Here is a 15,529-nt window from a genome sequence, read left to right as displayed (position 1 = left end):
TTTAGTAAAAAGCTTGTAGTGGACACAGAGAGGACAGATCGGAGAGTGCAAGCAAGCTATAAAGTTGCATATGCCCAAAGAGAATATACTGTACAGAAATATGAAGCCTTCAATCACAAAAGATTTCCACAGAGGGCAGTCACTTCAGGTATCAATTATTGATTTACTTTACTGAAATATTCATAAATAACGAAAGCTGTCCAATATACCCAGACTGCTGAGGATGAAAACTGATTTAGAGTGGTAGTAATTGAATTCAATAACAATCCTCTGTGGACACTTGTGAGTGAATCTCTTTTTAGTTCCAGTAGAGGCTGCTGTTGTTACAGCTTACAGGAAAATGAGCGGCACTCTGAGTGCACTATGAGTGTACTGACGTTGGTACATGTAAGCCTGTTTTGACTATAGAATAAGTACAATAAAATATTCCAAATATCCCATATCCAACTTCAATTAAGTTTGTCTCAAAAACTACATTTCTGCATTAGGCGACATACTGTGCCTCGATTACGTATTGTATAAATATGTAGTATGAATAAGCTACAATATATTTGGTGATTAGATGATTTTTTTATGTTTTGCGGCAGCTACACGACATTAAGGCTTGATATGCTGAATATTATGTAACATCGGCATGTGACTATGTGTAGGACCCATCTGCAAAAGAGAGAAAGAGATAGAGAGCTTGGCAGAGAGATTGGGAGGTTGCATGCCAAAGTGGGAGAGAAACAAACAGCAGGCTTTGAGTAGGAGGACTGAAGAAATTTCGTTCTCAAATATTCCACAGGCAATTTTTCCCATGAAAAAGGACACGTCTGGCATCAGCAAACACAATTGCTCGTCAATTTATCCTCTGGGTTATAGCTACAAAGTTCATGGTCCTTGAAATATATTCACACTTAAAAGAGAAATTTAAAAAAAGAGTTGGTTCGCTCTTCAAAACAACACACAGAACCTAAAAACTGTTTTCGAATGCTGGTAGATAGTGGTGCACTCAGAGAACTGACTGGGAAAGGGAGTTTTCATTATGTAATGACAGAGACGTAATAATGAAGTGGGCTGCAGACTACTGTACTTCCTGCTGGTTTCTCTGTCATTACAGTCAATCGGCTGACCACGCGCACATTATGCGGCAGTAACAGCCACAAGTCTACCACTATCCTGAACGAACAAACATTAATAACACTGATCTCGCACTCTCTGTTAGGGCCAATGGTGTTCTGTATTTACCTGCCAACCAGTCGGAACCAGGGGAAACGGTCATAAAAGGGGTCACCTCCTGTCATCACATTTTCACAGTCTTCAGTGGCATTGCTGGGCACATCGGCTGCACGGTCATACATCTCTCTCATGAGATCAAGCCTCTGCCTGCAAGGAGTAGCGATTAATAGACAATTACCATATAAAGTCATTTATGAAATTATTCACAGCATGGAGTTAATAAGAAATGTTCGTGCAATGAATAATATGCTTTATATAAAGTGTATTCTCACTTGTTAAAAACCCTAAAGACATTCTACTTAACTATTTAAAATAATGATTAGAGAAAAAAATGACTTTATTGGGAAGAGAGGAGCCAACAACATGTTGTGTTGTAAGAATATAGAAAAGCTTCTTTTATGGCACCATTTTAGCAATACTTTCGATTTTATAAAAACACGGCTACCTATGGGAAAATTAAACATTTGCATACCTTAGTTTTTCTAATGTCCAGTAGTGAGTGGCTCCATTCTTCTGATCCTGTACCTCCACAGCCACAATGGTGCGAGGGAAGTGCCGCTTCTCTCTGTCTTTAGTTGCCTCTGCGGGCAACAGGTCTGGAGGCAGGGGTGAGTAGAGTGTGTCTGTCAGCAGCACAAACTGGAACTGGACCTGCAGGAGGACACAAAACACTGGTACAGTTAAATACGGCTGTAACATAATTTAATGGAAACAAGGGAATTTATATTAGATGTTGGACCTTCTTCTTGAGTTCCACACTGATGGCATTGGCCTCTTTAAGAAAAATGGCATTTCCCCATAACAGGTCACGGAGAGAGGTGAACTGGTAACACCTCCACTTACGGAAACTCCACACAGCTAGTTCTCTCTCTCGCGCTGTCCATTGCACTGTTGGCCAAAAACAACAAAAGATCCTCCTTTGGCAAGATTTTCATACCAATAACACAAATATGTACAGGCATCTGTATTGGACAACCTTCTTCTTCTGGCTCCTCCTCTTCCTCAGTGGCTTCTGGGTAATAACGGTCGACTTGTTTCTGAAGAGCCTCCAGCTTGCTCTCATAATCCTAGGAAAATAATTAATAATATTAATTATAATTATAAGACCAGTGTCAAAATGTCTGTTTCTAGCACATTAATGTTTATTAATCATTTAAGAGCAGAGCTCAACTGAACAAGTTAATTATTTAGATGACTGAAAAATTCAACTAAAGGTTCACTGAAAAATGTGTTGTGTATGTAAATAATAGAAAATAGTGTCTGTTTACCTTCCAGACACTGTTCCAGAGGAACACTTATACTATTATGCATACAAAACAATCGCAATTTTTACAATTAAATACTGTCTTTAACATAATGGCTTTTTCTTACAGTATATCATATTTGTAAATATAATTATATAACTATGTCTGCAAATAACCCAGTATTAGTTCAATCTCGTTTCCTGTAAACTGAATCATTAATGATAGCAGCACATGAATATCCACTCAGTAGTTATGACACTAGTGAAGACGCTCATTACTGTACCAGTCTTTGCTGCTCCAACAGGTTGTTTGCCTCTTCTCTTTCTTTGCGATACTGGTCCTCCAACTCCTGCAGCCTGAAGACATAAGCGTGAGCATTAGCAAAACACCAAAAGAGACTTTAGAGTGGTAATGCAGCATCTCAAAGAAAACACTACTTGGAGTTTTTGTATCCTTATTTTTTTGAAGCAGCATGTCATTTTGTGTGCTCTAGGCTGCAGACATACATATTGTGGCAGATAGACTTCATCTAACAGTTGCATTACTCTTCTTTCCCTCAACCTATCTGTTGTTCCTGTCTACGGTATGGTGGTGAGATCCTTTTTGCTCCCTACAGATACACAGCCTTGATTAAAAAAAGTACCTCTGTTCCATTTCCTGCTTCATGTCAATGCCTTGTTTCTCCAGCAGCTCCCTCTGGGCAAAGGCCCAGTCTACAGGTTCAGCAGGTGTTTCAGCACAGGGGGTCCTCTCCCTCTCAGCCCTGGCCTGCACAGGGTGGTTGAACCGGAACACATGGCTCTTCCCCAGGATTATGCGATTTCCTTTGAGGATATGAAAAAACACAGTATAGCAAGTAAAATGCAAATGTAAGGGTTACATGTTCCTACTGAAACAATGGAGAAGGGAGGGGAAAATTCAGAGATCAAGATAGCTTCAAGACCTGATTTGAGGATAGTGGGCTCTGTCACTCTCTTTCCATTGACATAAGTCTCAGCATCTTCACAGGGCTCTAGGACAACCGCTGCTTAGAAACAGACAGGACAATGTCAGTCTTTTCTTCCTATCTGTCAATATTAAACTCTGATGTGCACAGCTACTGTCTACAAGTCTGTAGATCAGGATAATGATCACTCACTTTCTCCCATTGGACCAGAGGAACTCGTAAAAGTGCAGTGCTCATCCTTGATGAAGTGGCCACTGAGGACTATGTCTTGACGGCTACTGGCGTCTAAGCGACCCACCCTAAAAAAAGCAATACAAACCAAGTAGATAATACTACATCTATCACAACTCTTTGCTCTTTCTAAATACCATCTCTGAACTCGTGTGAGTGTCCTAACCTGGTGATTCCATCTTTAATGTAGTACAGCAGGCACTCAGACATCAGAGGATCCTCATTGAGGTTCACCAAATGAGGTGTCTGATAAGAAGAAACAGAAAAAGAAACAATTTACTGATAATAGAAACAATGAGTAGTACACAGACATTGTGTATTAGCCATATGTTATTTAAGATATAACATATGCACAATGTGTCCATCACTTTGCCTAAAAAACAATCTTTCCCACTAAGACAGATCAAGCAATCAGTTAAAACCAAGCAGTCAAATTCACTCCCCACTGCTTCACAGCACAAGTGTTTAATGTGAGCTCAGTCAGATGTTATAGGGCTGCAGGGAAACAGCCACAAATCACGAAAACGGGGGCAGTAACATTATCTTTTCCCCAATGTTTACACCCATTGCTGCCTTCAGCAAAGTGGGGAAGTGTTTGAAGTGAGTAATGAAGTAGATTTAAGATAACACTTAATTAAAAAGAGAAACCCTCGTCAGATGTGCCTTGGCAAGGCGTCTGTTGAAGTGGGACTCAAAGCACTCAGAGAACGAGGCAGCTTTACACACTTCACCTCTACAAACCTCATTGGGGGAAAACAGCCCGACTGTGTCAATAAACACAGGCTGGGGCTTTCTAGGGCAATCGGGTGGCTTTGGGGTAAATGAATAGGCATTTTAGTGAATAATTGAAATGTTATGTATGAGAACAGAGAGGTTTTGGAGATGTCTAACATTGTCCTACCTTCTTAGGGGAGAACACACCAACTGTCCCACCATCTTCTCGCATTGCTACACCCATTTCTGCCAGTAAGGCCTCTCTGTGAAGGAATGACAAGGAAAGTATACCAAACTGTTTTATTGGTCCAAATATAATAATCAAATCACCACCATCAAATTATGGTATAGAAAATGTATTAGATTACACAATTTAATGTAAAAATTGCTATTGTGCAATATACTAAAGAATAAAGTGTAAAGTGTAACATCCACATGTCCTGTGCTCAACATCACAAGATTATTCTTGAATTTAGGTAAAACTGAAAAGAGATTTTCCTACTAAATTAAATAAAAATATTTAAGACAGTATAAAAATAAAAAATACTAATACTAAGGAGAAATAATAAATAGAGGAATACTCACCTTTCCATTCTGATGGCTTCAGTTCGCCGAAGCTTTTCTTCCCACGTCTCATTAAGTTCTGCAATGATTTTCTCTGTTTCCTGACATTTCAAAAGACAGTGGTAATAAGAGCAAGTTCAAAGACAAGCCTTTAAATGGTGTTAAATGGCTTTCTATTTTCAACAAATCCCATGAAAAGTCTAAAGACAGTATTTTGTTAATGTATACATAAAGCACGATAGTGCCACAGAGATGCACATGTATCAAACATTATATCTGTGGTTAAAAGTACGCTCCAACAAATGAAAAAATTAATTTCCAGTAATGTTAACTTGTCTTAAGACAAATTTTAACACATTGGTTTTGATGTCCTCTTGAACTTTGTCAACAATATAACAATAGTAGCTCTTCAAAGTGTCAGTGTCAGTGTGGTAGGTTTGGCATTGAATTAGAAATGCTGCATTTTTAACCCTGCACCAGGCTAAGAATTTCCAAAGACATGTCCACCACATCGTCTGATAAAAGTTAATATAAATGCAGGGTTATGACAGCATTTTTAGGAGACAAGAGTGGATGCTTTGAACAGAAATAAAAATATACTAAATGTTAAGCCGACAGACTTGCTGTTTTTTTAAAAATACGCTTATTTTATAGCATTAGATACGGAACAAATGTCACCAAAAAATAGTAAATCTGACACTATATCATTAGAGAGAAATAATCACGGTTTACAGTAGCTTAAATCCTGAACACAGGACTTTTTCTATTTGTCACTTTTTCACTAGGCATGGGTCATAAAATGGGCTAAAACTTGGTGCTGTAAGTGTAAGCTGAGTGCCACCTACAGACATTATACAGTAACACGTGCCACACTGCTGCACAAATAAGGAGCAGTTGTGGTGTAAGTGGAGAATGAATGACGAGTTGAAGCGATTGAAGCACTACATTCTGATGATACTACACAGTATTAGACAGTTACAATTATAAATGGCAGATGAGTGACCGAAGATTTACCTGCAAATATGCAACATGCAGCAATATGCAACACATAATCATGTGGAATATCTAATATAACTGCACTGCGCTCAGGCAGAGTGTGTTTGAGTATTAACTGTGTCCATCCAGTTTTCACCTTCAGCCGCTCAATAGCCTCCTCGCTGCCTGGGCTGAACATGATGCGGTCGTGCAGACTGGCAATGGATCCAGCACGGCTGGACAAGGCAGAGAGAGACGGAGAGGGACTCATCCCCGTCATGGCATTGGTCACTGTGGAGAGATCATCCCTTTGATTCACAGCTTGGTCTTTATTGTTATTGTTCTTGTAATCGGATAGGTCTGTCAGTGTGGGAAGGGGCACGAGGAGTGCATAGGAAGTGGGTATGGGGTATTTGATAACAGGGAGTAAAGAAATAGAGAAATAAAGACAGATAAGGAAGAGAAGGGAGAATAGAAAGAAAAAGAAAACAGAAAGAAGATATGTGGCTTGAAACAAATCTAACTCACAGAGAGAATTTTTATCTGCTTGCATAGAAGCGAAGGCAGCACCAGCAGAAAGCCACGCGGAGAGGAGACCAACTTAAAAGACACAACACTGAGGCCATCAAGCCATGACCAACATAAATGCAGCTATTATAAAAAAGCAGGGCATCATATGCAGGACCAACCAAAAAACAACAAAATGTAAAATTACCATTTCTGTTCTCTGCCATTTCAGCTAGAATATCTAGTACGAGACAGGGATTCAATTTCTTATTCTCAATGAAGAATAGCGGTAAAATTAAAATTAATAGTGACTCATTTGTAAAAAAGCCAAATTCTCTGCAGAAAACACTGGGAAACCAGAGTTCCCATGTAAGATCATTATTGAAAAGCAGCAAGATGCATTTAATGCTCAGAATTGTTCTCTAAAATTAGCATTGTCAAACTTGAGTGCAGAATATTAGTTGCCTGCATAGGATCAGACAGTGGTACGTTGGTTTGGAAAGTCAAGAAACCAATGTCCTAAGTTTTTAATCATAAGTTGTATATTTTCTGTTTATTAAACAAACAACAAAAGTAATTTAAATTATGTTGCCTGTTTTCTGTTCAGCATATAACCTTGTTATTGTTGTGGCACCTTAAAGGCCTATGAAAGACTGTACAAAATACAAAATATCAACACTGCACGCGCTGCTATGGCAACACAGGGCAGTAAATTGGGAAAGTATATCACACCCATCCATCTGCACAGGCTGCTGTCTGCCAAGATAGATCACATAATATTTGCCTTTGCACTGTAGTTAATGAAGTCGTGTATTATGGAAAGAGAGTAAAAATTCATGGCACAATGTGAGATGTCAAAGATCCAATATTATGTAAGTGATTATGCTCTGCCTGTGACGAAAGGCTGCATCATCATCATGTTTACTGTGTGCTTTCTCATCATGGTTTCCAACAGGAGGCGACGGGTGTAGACAGACAGTGTCAGGGGAATGTGGGGCTACATTTTCTACATTGGGGAAATTAAAGATAGGCTTAAATCATATCCCACTATGGTCTGAAATCTTCTATATTGTATTTTTCTGCTTTCTAGCTTCATGAAGTATTACGCTCTGTCCGACAAATGTCACAGCACAAAACCATACACAGATCTCTACAGCACCACGACATGGCACATACAGTATTGGATAGCTCATAAAGACCTGAAGAGCCAGAATAACAAAGACTGAAAATCCACGTCAAACCTGGACTACGTGATATGTATTTGCATTAACATTAGCTACTTGTATTTCGCTGCAAATCACCTAAAACACTCATCAATTCTTTCTTGTATTTTGGTGCTGCAGAGAAAACAGAAAAGCTATGATTTACTGTCACAGTAAGCACTGGTGATGCCAAGCTGCCACAAGAGCAAAAGCAAGATTTAGAAAACACACATTTCAAACCCTCTAACTGAGCACCAGATGCTTGAAACGCTAGGAGAAGAGAAGACAGAGTGACAGAGAGAGAGAGAAAAAGAGACAGTGTAATGACTTTAGATTAAAATAGCTCATGCATTTAAATGGCTACAGTGCCTGAGCCTAAATAAATACAGTGCATAGCTCAGATATTTACATTTTTAACTTTTCCTTCAACAAATGTTTTCACTGAAACACAGGAAAAGCCACATTAATAAAAAAAAGTTTTCTTCTGATACAACATAAAACTAATTTTTATTGTGTTTAATGCATTAGAATTCACACCTATCTTAATTACTTCCGTCCATTAAAAGAAAGGTATATATATAGGAAGTGTTTGGTTGCCTGAAGCTGACTTCGGGAGCTAATGTTTCAAACCCTGACCACAATTTTTTATTTGTGCGATAATGCTGGAATAAATTGTACTTTGTCAACCCTGCTGCAAACCCTGTTGATTCCTATTGATTTTTGTGCACTGTTCTCAACACACACTCTATATGTGAGCATGTGAGGAAGTACACACTAACTAATGGGCTTGAAAACATTTCAAGCAATCATAGTAGTAGTCACATAAATCCCATAAACGATTCCTTACTCTCGATGATGTCACCCAGGCCCTGGGCGTAGAGGAGCTCTTTCAGACGTGACACCTCCTCCTTCAGTTCACGTACCAATCTGTTGTTGGGATCCTCATTGATGACAGCGTTACAGCGAATCTGTTTGGCACGGTCTGCATACCTGTGGGTCCAAGGGAGGGATCATTAAGCAGGTGAGGGAGGAGTCAACAAGGTCCACACACACAATTCCACTGGGCATCAAACATGCACACAATTCTGCAGCCTGCCACTGCAGTTATAACTCGTGAAGGGTGTTTGAAGTGTGAAACCGATGCAACCCACTGAGAAAAAACGTATATTATGCAACAGTTTGGTCTCACTGGTATACGTGTCCTTCAAAGCCACATTTATCAGCTGTGGGGAAAAAAATGTGTTTCTCTACCTGAGTGTGCTGAGGGTCTCATCATAATTGATATCAGCTGGACTCAGAGCAGCCACCATCGCAGTACGAGAATTTCCCCCTGAAATAATGTAGAAAAAAACTCATCAAAGTGTGTTGTTTGTCAAGGGCTAATGCACCATCAAGAAATATTAGCCTGTCAAACATAGAAAGAGATATACTGTGTTTATACCCAGGTTTTCTCTCAGTAGCCAGGTCAAAACTGAATCTCTGTAGGGGATGAAGCTTTCCACTTTTTTCTTCTTTTTATTCTGTATATGTGTATGAAGAAACAAAATTCAAATGTATGGATTTAGCTTAAGACAACCAACAAATCAATGACTAACATTATGAATAATTTGGAAGAATTACCTTATTTGGACCAGAGTCCTAAGTAGAAATAAAAAGCAAAATTCACATATTGTCATATTTTGTTAACACCTGCCTTTTTTTATAATGTATAATACACAGATATAATACATACCACTTCTGCTAAAGCAGAGATGACTTTTCCCAACGTAGTTAGAGATTTGTTGATATTTGCTCCTTCCTAGGATAGAGCATAAGGTGGGGAATGATATATTTAGTGAACGCAAACACAGTCATTACATAACTTAACCTAATACAGATGCAATCTGTAAAAAAAGCATATGAATAAAAGTTTCAGATTTGTTTTGAATCCAATGAGAGAGGAAAACATTTTCACCTTAAGCCTGGTCCCTTTGGCTCCAGTAGAATCTGCCCTCTCACTGCCAGCCAAATCCACCAAACTTATTTTGCTGACCTGCAACAGAACAACACATCAGCAGATAAGCTATTTATCAGATTTCACAATAAAAAAAAACAAAATGACCTTCAAGCAATCATTGATTTCTAGTTTAAGCCAAGATGTTCAATAAATCTGTGTAATTGACCAGTTTATATGTAGATAATCAATGGCAACAGCTCAATGTTAAAAAAGCTCACTTAGATGTGATAAAACTGCTCTACCTTTTCAGAGGTGTTGTCAGTCTCAGCATCATGGCGTTTCTGAGTGAATATGATGTTAAAGACAGCGTGAGAGCGACTGCTTGTCTCATTCATGTTGGTGGCAGCCACAGTCCTGCAGAAACAGTGAATACATTTTTATCAGTTTGTTTGGCAAGCTGTTTGTTGGCCCTAATGTTTCTGCAACAGGGAGGATGTGCCTTCTTATGGGTGATCAAACTGACTAATCACACTTTTAATATTGTTACAAACACAATCAATAAATACTATTAAATGTCTATTAGGTAGAATATAAACAATTAAAACAGTGGAAGTTGTGTAAATGTTAAATGTTTACACAGCTGTCACCTCTTCCCTTTCTTCAGGAATATGAGCTCTTTATTTGTACTGACAGAGTAAAGAGGCAGAATGAATGGAGAGCTCCATCACCTAGCTTTGTTGCCAGAGTCCATCAGGTCCTGGATATCATTGTAGGAGGTAACAGCCAGCTTAGAGAGGTCCTCCACATAGGGTCCCATTAGAGGATGTTCTCGTACACGCAGGTTCCCTTTGTTTTTGGGGTTAAGCAAGTCCCGAACACGTTCACAGTAGATTTCCATGTAGCTCACCTGTTCACATTCACTACATTAGCTTTAATTCATGATATGGCGCGTTCAGCTAATTATACATACACCAGGAGTCAGTGAAAGAGGGAATCCACACTTACCTCCACAGAGTAGGACATGCTGTTGTCTGTGTTGTCATTAATCTTAGTGAAAAGATCTTCGCACATCTGTAAAGGGGAAAACAACATTGTTTTCAAAATGGTTGTAAAATCTTTTCTTTATTATCCATACTGGTCAAGTAATCACAAGTATTACCAGGGGAATTATTCCTTTTTGGTCCTTTACATCCTGTTTCCCCATCATGGTGTAGGACTTGCCAGCGCCTGTCTGACCATAAGCAAAGATGCAGACGTTGTAGCCCTCAAAAGCGTGCAGCAACATTTCCTCTCCAATGTCTTTGTATACTTGCATCTGAGAGGCATAATTGACATCCTCGGGCTGTGGACAGAAATCAAACAATAAGCCATGTAATTCTGGAAATTCCTTGTAAAACTGACAAATGCAATGCAAAATGATCCACAGTAAACCAAATGTGTTTGTGTGTGACTTCTGCATGCATGGTGAAGAAATAGTTACCGAGGTGTGGGACCAGTAGGAGTAATCAAAGTTGAAGCTCTTGTTGTCTTTGGCTTGCTTGGGGTTGATGATGGCTGAAAGACAAAACAAGTAACACAGGTCAGAGGAAGGGTGAGAGCTACCCATGTGAAACTGTATCTGAGCTGGTTTGGTGTCATGTGGTGCTAATAGAGCTCAAAAGATCAGAAGACATTTTTAGCATGTGGGCTGCTTGACTAAAGTGAAAAATGAAACTGCAGACCACACAATTGTCTGCATGTTTGCTCACATCAACAACATTTTATTTTGACGGCTAACCTACAGGGATGTACTAACTGAGAAAGGTCATTGTTTTTAATATTAAATAATATCACTAGTCTGCAGTGAGACTCACAAACTGTCTTTTTGTTCCTCAAAGGGAACTCAGCAGGGCAACACTGTGAGGCTGTAACATTTATTTAGACCACATAAGTCTTGGTTAAACTTTACCATCCTTACTTTCTAGTTTCAGATACACAATTCGGCCTGATGGTGGCACTACATGAAAAGGCCCTGTTGTTACGTTCTGCTGTTCCCTAATGCAGTGGCCATTTTAGGATAGCTCAGACTCAGCTTGTCAGGCTCAGCATGATAGTCTAAGCATGTAACAACCCTCCGCCCTGAGCCTGAATTTGTCTTGTTCAGTTGTCTTTTGTCAATCATTTTTTTACACAGACCATTAGACAAGTGTTTATATAAATGAAGAGCTTTCTGTGTCTCAAACCTAAACTTGTGTCTGCTTAGCATGAAACAAAATGGCCCATTACCAGTGTTAAAACTTTAATCCACTTAAAAAGAAAAATACTATGTTCAATTGCAGATGTATTACTTTAGAGTTTGACTAGCACTGTAAGGCACTCTATTTCAATTATGCTGGTCAGTAGATAATATTTGTTACCATAGAGAATCCTAGTCTAGACAATAACTTGACATGTGGTTGACTTACAGGCCCAGGATGACCAGTAAAGAATTTTCTGCTGATCTGAGCTCACTTCTTATTAGTTATGTCTGCTCCATGACTCTTTTAGTTATTTGTTCGATTATGTGAGGTGTCTTTAGAAAACACACGGAAATGGTGTGCAGCTGTCTGACAATAATCACACTGATGGAATTAATAAAGTATGTGGTCATTAATGTTATCATTAATTTACACTGTGTAGTTAAAGGTGAAATATGAGCTAATTAGAAGCAAATTACTTTGCTTTTTCAAATGGTATCATATTCAAGTACTGAAATCAAACGTTTTTATGTGAATTCTAGAGCACAGAGAGGTGTATCCACTAAGCAACAACTTATATGGTGTGGTCAGGATGATGCCAACTATGAAAAGCTTCCTCATTCCTCCCAGAGCTCCAGAAACCATTTTCTCTGCTAATGTGGATGTGGTCGATAATAGAGGAAGGAGCCCTGATCTAAGTACACTCTCATGTAAGTTTTCATAATATTATGTCCTCTCTGCAATCTCTTTCTGGCTATGAAATACAGTACAGGCTAGATTGCAATTTCAGGCTATTTCTCATAATGACAAAGATGTGAGGCCTCACTTACTGGGCATTAACCTGTCCAGGTACCACATATAAAATATAGATGCACTATAGTTTATACTATGTTTAACAGTGAAGGATTCACCTGGTCTTCCTCGTAAAGCTAAAAAAATCTAAATTATATCACACAAAAGAAAATAATCAAATAAACCCACTTCCTACGGGGACCTGGATGAGTCTGCATAATTACAGACTGATTTGCCTGATTGCACATCTAAAGATTGTTGCCTCTTGCGGAGTCACACACTTTGTTATCTACTATATTTCACCTCCCTAATTAATCATTATTACAATGATAAACTATTACATTTTAACCGAACCTATAAAATGAAAAATATATATGAGCATCTGACCTCCTGTCTCAGAAGCAGTATGACATCCTCTGACTATGAGTCATTTAAGGGAGAAAAGCATGTTGCTGTCAGATAAGGTAATTACTTTGGGAGTGGCAGTGATTGGCAGTGTGTATGTGGGTTACCATGGCAGGGTTCTCTATTTAAATTGCATTGAGTATTTGGTGACGTTCTCAGTTGCGTGTCAGGTCATTTTATGATGGAAATAGTTTTTAATTACAAGGAGATGAGTTTAGGACAGCAGATCTGAAAATCACATAATGGAGGACAAATATATTTAGACAGGAAATAAAATATGAACTTGTATGTACAAATGTGCCATATCCACAATTGTATTTGTTATTATTATTTTTTTATTATTAATTAGCATGTTACATTTTGGCTCCTGCTGCAGTTTAAATGTAAACTACTGAATTAGTTTTGTTTTGTCATTACCACCATATAATTTATTCTAATTATAGCAGTGATTATCTGCTAGTTTAATTTTAGCTGTTATTCTATTACACATTTGCATCCTACTATGGTGCACTACATGTTTGCCTTTTCTGCGGGTCAAACTCCCACGGGTGACCTGCCAGAGTCAATGAATAGCAAATGTGGCTACGTCAGCAGGACTGCTGTCATGGACCCACAGACAGAGGCTACAGAATCCAAGTTTCTAAAAGCCTAAATCTATGCAAGTGGCACTCGCTGTCCATGTCATACTAAAATCAGCATGATAGAGCAGCAAATGTTATGCTGAGTCTCATGCTGAAATTTAAGGAAAAAGAATGAATCCACTCAATTCTGCCTAATCTGGATAGGTCAGCAAAATAATACAAACATTCATCTTTATGCGTATTGGCTCTCTAAAGGTTAATTTCTTCAAATATACATTTTCATTTGTGGAAATCTTTTTTTATATTTTCTGCTCATGTTTTCTACTAAAAATTAAGTTAATCTGTTCATCTACTGGCTCTCTAAAGAGAGGCCCATTATTCCTTCAGGTCTGTCCACTGCATCTTAATTAAGGTCAGTGTGGGAGGGAAGATTTCTCAAACAACAAGACTGCTGCCCTTCTCCTGCTTTGTGGGAACTGGGCTATTGACCCCACATGAGTGTCAGGATGCACAAAAGCAGAGAGTGAAACAAACGCAAAAATCCCAGAACTCCTTTTTCTTCTTCCTTTTCTCAGCCCAGACTATAGAAGGACAACGGGGCATTCATACCAAGCCTCTGTACCCCCTCCAGACACTGCAGCCAATGGACATATTCATGACATCAGCCAGCTCACATACTCCAGTTCACATCCTGAGCCATTGACTTGATTTGGAAGAGAACAATCTGTTCTGCTGAAGGCCCTGTGGTCTCACTGAAAGTGTCTTTGCGGGTCTGATCATAATGAAAGTAGACTTCTAGTAAAGTTTTATTTCAGGTCTATGTAGGCTGATGAAACAGACTCATGACTGACAAAAATTGCGAGATACATGGTCTGCTTAAGTCTGTGAAATGACTGGTGTGGGTTTAAAGCCAAATGTCGACAAACAATTCTATCAGCTCTACCAGGTTAGATACAATTTAACTGTAGTACATAAATCTGAAAAGAAAAACAAAAAAAAAAAAAAAAAAGGCACCTTTGCTTCCACTATTTATGCAATAATTGTCTTACTACACTGTTTTGAAGGCCTGAGTGATTTGTATATGTGGAAGAAGGAAGACCCTAGAGAGTGAGCTGGCATGGCGTGATCAGACCCCGGAGTGGCATGCTGGTTAGTGGGTCTAGGCAGAGGTGAGATAAAACTTCCACAGGTAGAACACCACGTCACTCAGAAATACAGGAGATCAGGCCAAATAACATGCTGAAGAGTAGGCATGGTAGTGGCAACAAACAATCTGGCTCCAAGTAGGTGAGCAGGGCAAGTTAAAATGACCAATGGACACATGTTTTTAATCAGGACATAATGAGGGAGAAAAGAACCAAACAGCGGGGCAAACACAGAGACCCAAGAAAAAACTAAGTGAACTAGTCATCAGTAGCAAACCAGGACGCAGATTATGACACTCTGTGCCATTGCACCACACTTACTGCAGGTGTCTACAGATTTTAGAAACCATTGCGCTGTAAAATAGAGCTAAACAATTCATCGAATCGTAATTGTTATGTGAAATCTTATGATTATTATTGATGTGGACACCATGAAAAATATGCAGCGAGTCTGTCACAGAGCAAGAACATGACTGCCTTCTTTGTGTTGCCGTCTTACTAACAAATTGAATGAGCTCACCTCCGTTCCTGCCAATCAGCAAGTGTGTAAATGCCCACCATGAAAAAACAGGAGAGTGCAGCGGATTGTGGTGATGGCGTCTGGCAATTTAGAGCGACCATTAAGTAAATTAATACCAGAGAAAAATACTGTGCTGCATAACACTGTAAATTGCAATGCTTTTAGCATTGTAAAAACTTCCCAACCACATCTCAAAATGCAACAAATCTCACAGTAAAATATTATGACCCAAAAAAGCCACCCAGCTTGTTGTCTAGTCACCCATGACATGGGGAAGGAGGGGGAGATGGCTAAATTAGGCCAAACAGTAAATATTTCAGGGAGCCTCAT

The 15,529-nt window shown here is 39.0% G+C and overlaps 1 protein-coding gene across 15 annotated transcripts in view; it reads right to left on the bottom strand.

Moving 5' to 3' along the window:
• kif1aa (kinesin family member 1Aa) overlaps positions 1 to 15,529 on the bottom strand; it is a 34,870-nt gene that overhangs the window by 16,332 nt on the left and 3,009 nt on the right. For 6 of the 15 annotated variants that reach the window (XM_026346362.1, XM_026346376.1, XM_026346364.1 and 3 more), the window contains 24 exons: positions 11,021 to 11,094; positions 10,700 to 10,882; positions 10,546 to 10,611; positions 10,269 to 10,447; positions 9,843 to 9,954; positions 9,559 to 9,636; positions 9,337 to 9,402; positions 9,225 to 9,242; positions 9,046 to 9,124; positions 8,856 to 8,934; positions 8,452 to 8,594; positions 7,836 to 7,874; positions 6,053 to 6,255; positions 4,942 to 5,021; positions 4,544 to 4,619; positions 3,809 to 3,888; positions 3,604 to 3,710; positions 3,409 to 3,492; positions 3,109 to 3,289; positions 2,749 to 2,821; positions 2,198 to 2,288; positions 1,961 to 2,109; positions 1,694 to 1,872; positions 1,231 to 1,368 (listed from right to left, as the gene is read on the bottom strand). In XM_026346362.1, coding sequence (XP_026202147.1) covers positions 1,231 to 1,368; positions 1,694 to 1,872; positions 1,961 to 2,109; positions 2,198 to 2,288; positions 2,749 to 2,821; positions 3,109 to 3,289; positions 3,409 to 3,492; positions 3,604 to 3,710; positions 3,809 to 3,888; positions 4,544 to 4,619; positions 4,942 to 5,021; positions 6,053 to 6,255; positions 7,836 to 7,874; positions 8,452 to 8,594; positions 8,856 to 8,934; positions 9,046 to 9,124; positions 9,225 to 9,242; positions 9,337 to 9,402; positions 9,559 to 9,636; positions 9,843 to 9,954; positions 10,269 to 10,447; positions 10,546 to 10,611; positions 10,700 to 10,882; positions 11,021 to 11,094 — 2,557 coding nt within the window. The remainder of the gene's footprint in view (positions 1 to 1,230; positions 1,369 to 1,693; positions 1,873 to 1,960; positions 2,110 to 2,197; positions 2,289 to 2,748; positions 2,822 to 3,108; positions 3,290 to 3,408; positions 3,493 to 3,603; positions 3,711 to 3,808; positions 3,889 to 4,543; positions 4,620 to 4,941; positions 5,022 to 6,052; positions 6,256 to 7,835; positions 7,875 to 8,451; positions 8,595 to 8,855; positions 8,935 to 9,045; positions 9,125 to 9,224; positions 9,243 to 9,336; positions 9,403 to 9,558; positions 9,637 to 9,842; positions 9,955 to 10,268; positions 10,448 to 10,545; positions 10,612 to 10,699; positions 10,883 to 11,020; positions 11,095 to 15,529) is intronic. The other 9 variants (XM_026346374.1, XM_026346375.1, XM_026346369.1 and 6 more) reach the window with 4 other exon arrangements.

This window comes from Anabas testudineus, chromosome 4 (assembly GCF_900324465.2).
Source record: "Anabas testudineus chromosome 4, fAnaTes1.2, whole genome shotgun sequence".
Taxonomy (NCBI): Eukaryota; Metazoa; Chordata; class Actinopteri; order Anabantiformes; family Anabantidae; genus Anabas; species Anabas testudineus.
Note: the sequence above shows the minus strand (reverse complement) of the source record. Positions and strands in the feature narration are given on the sequence as shown.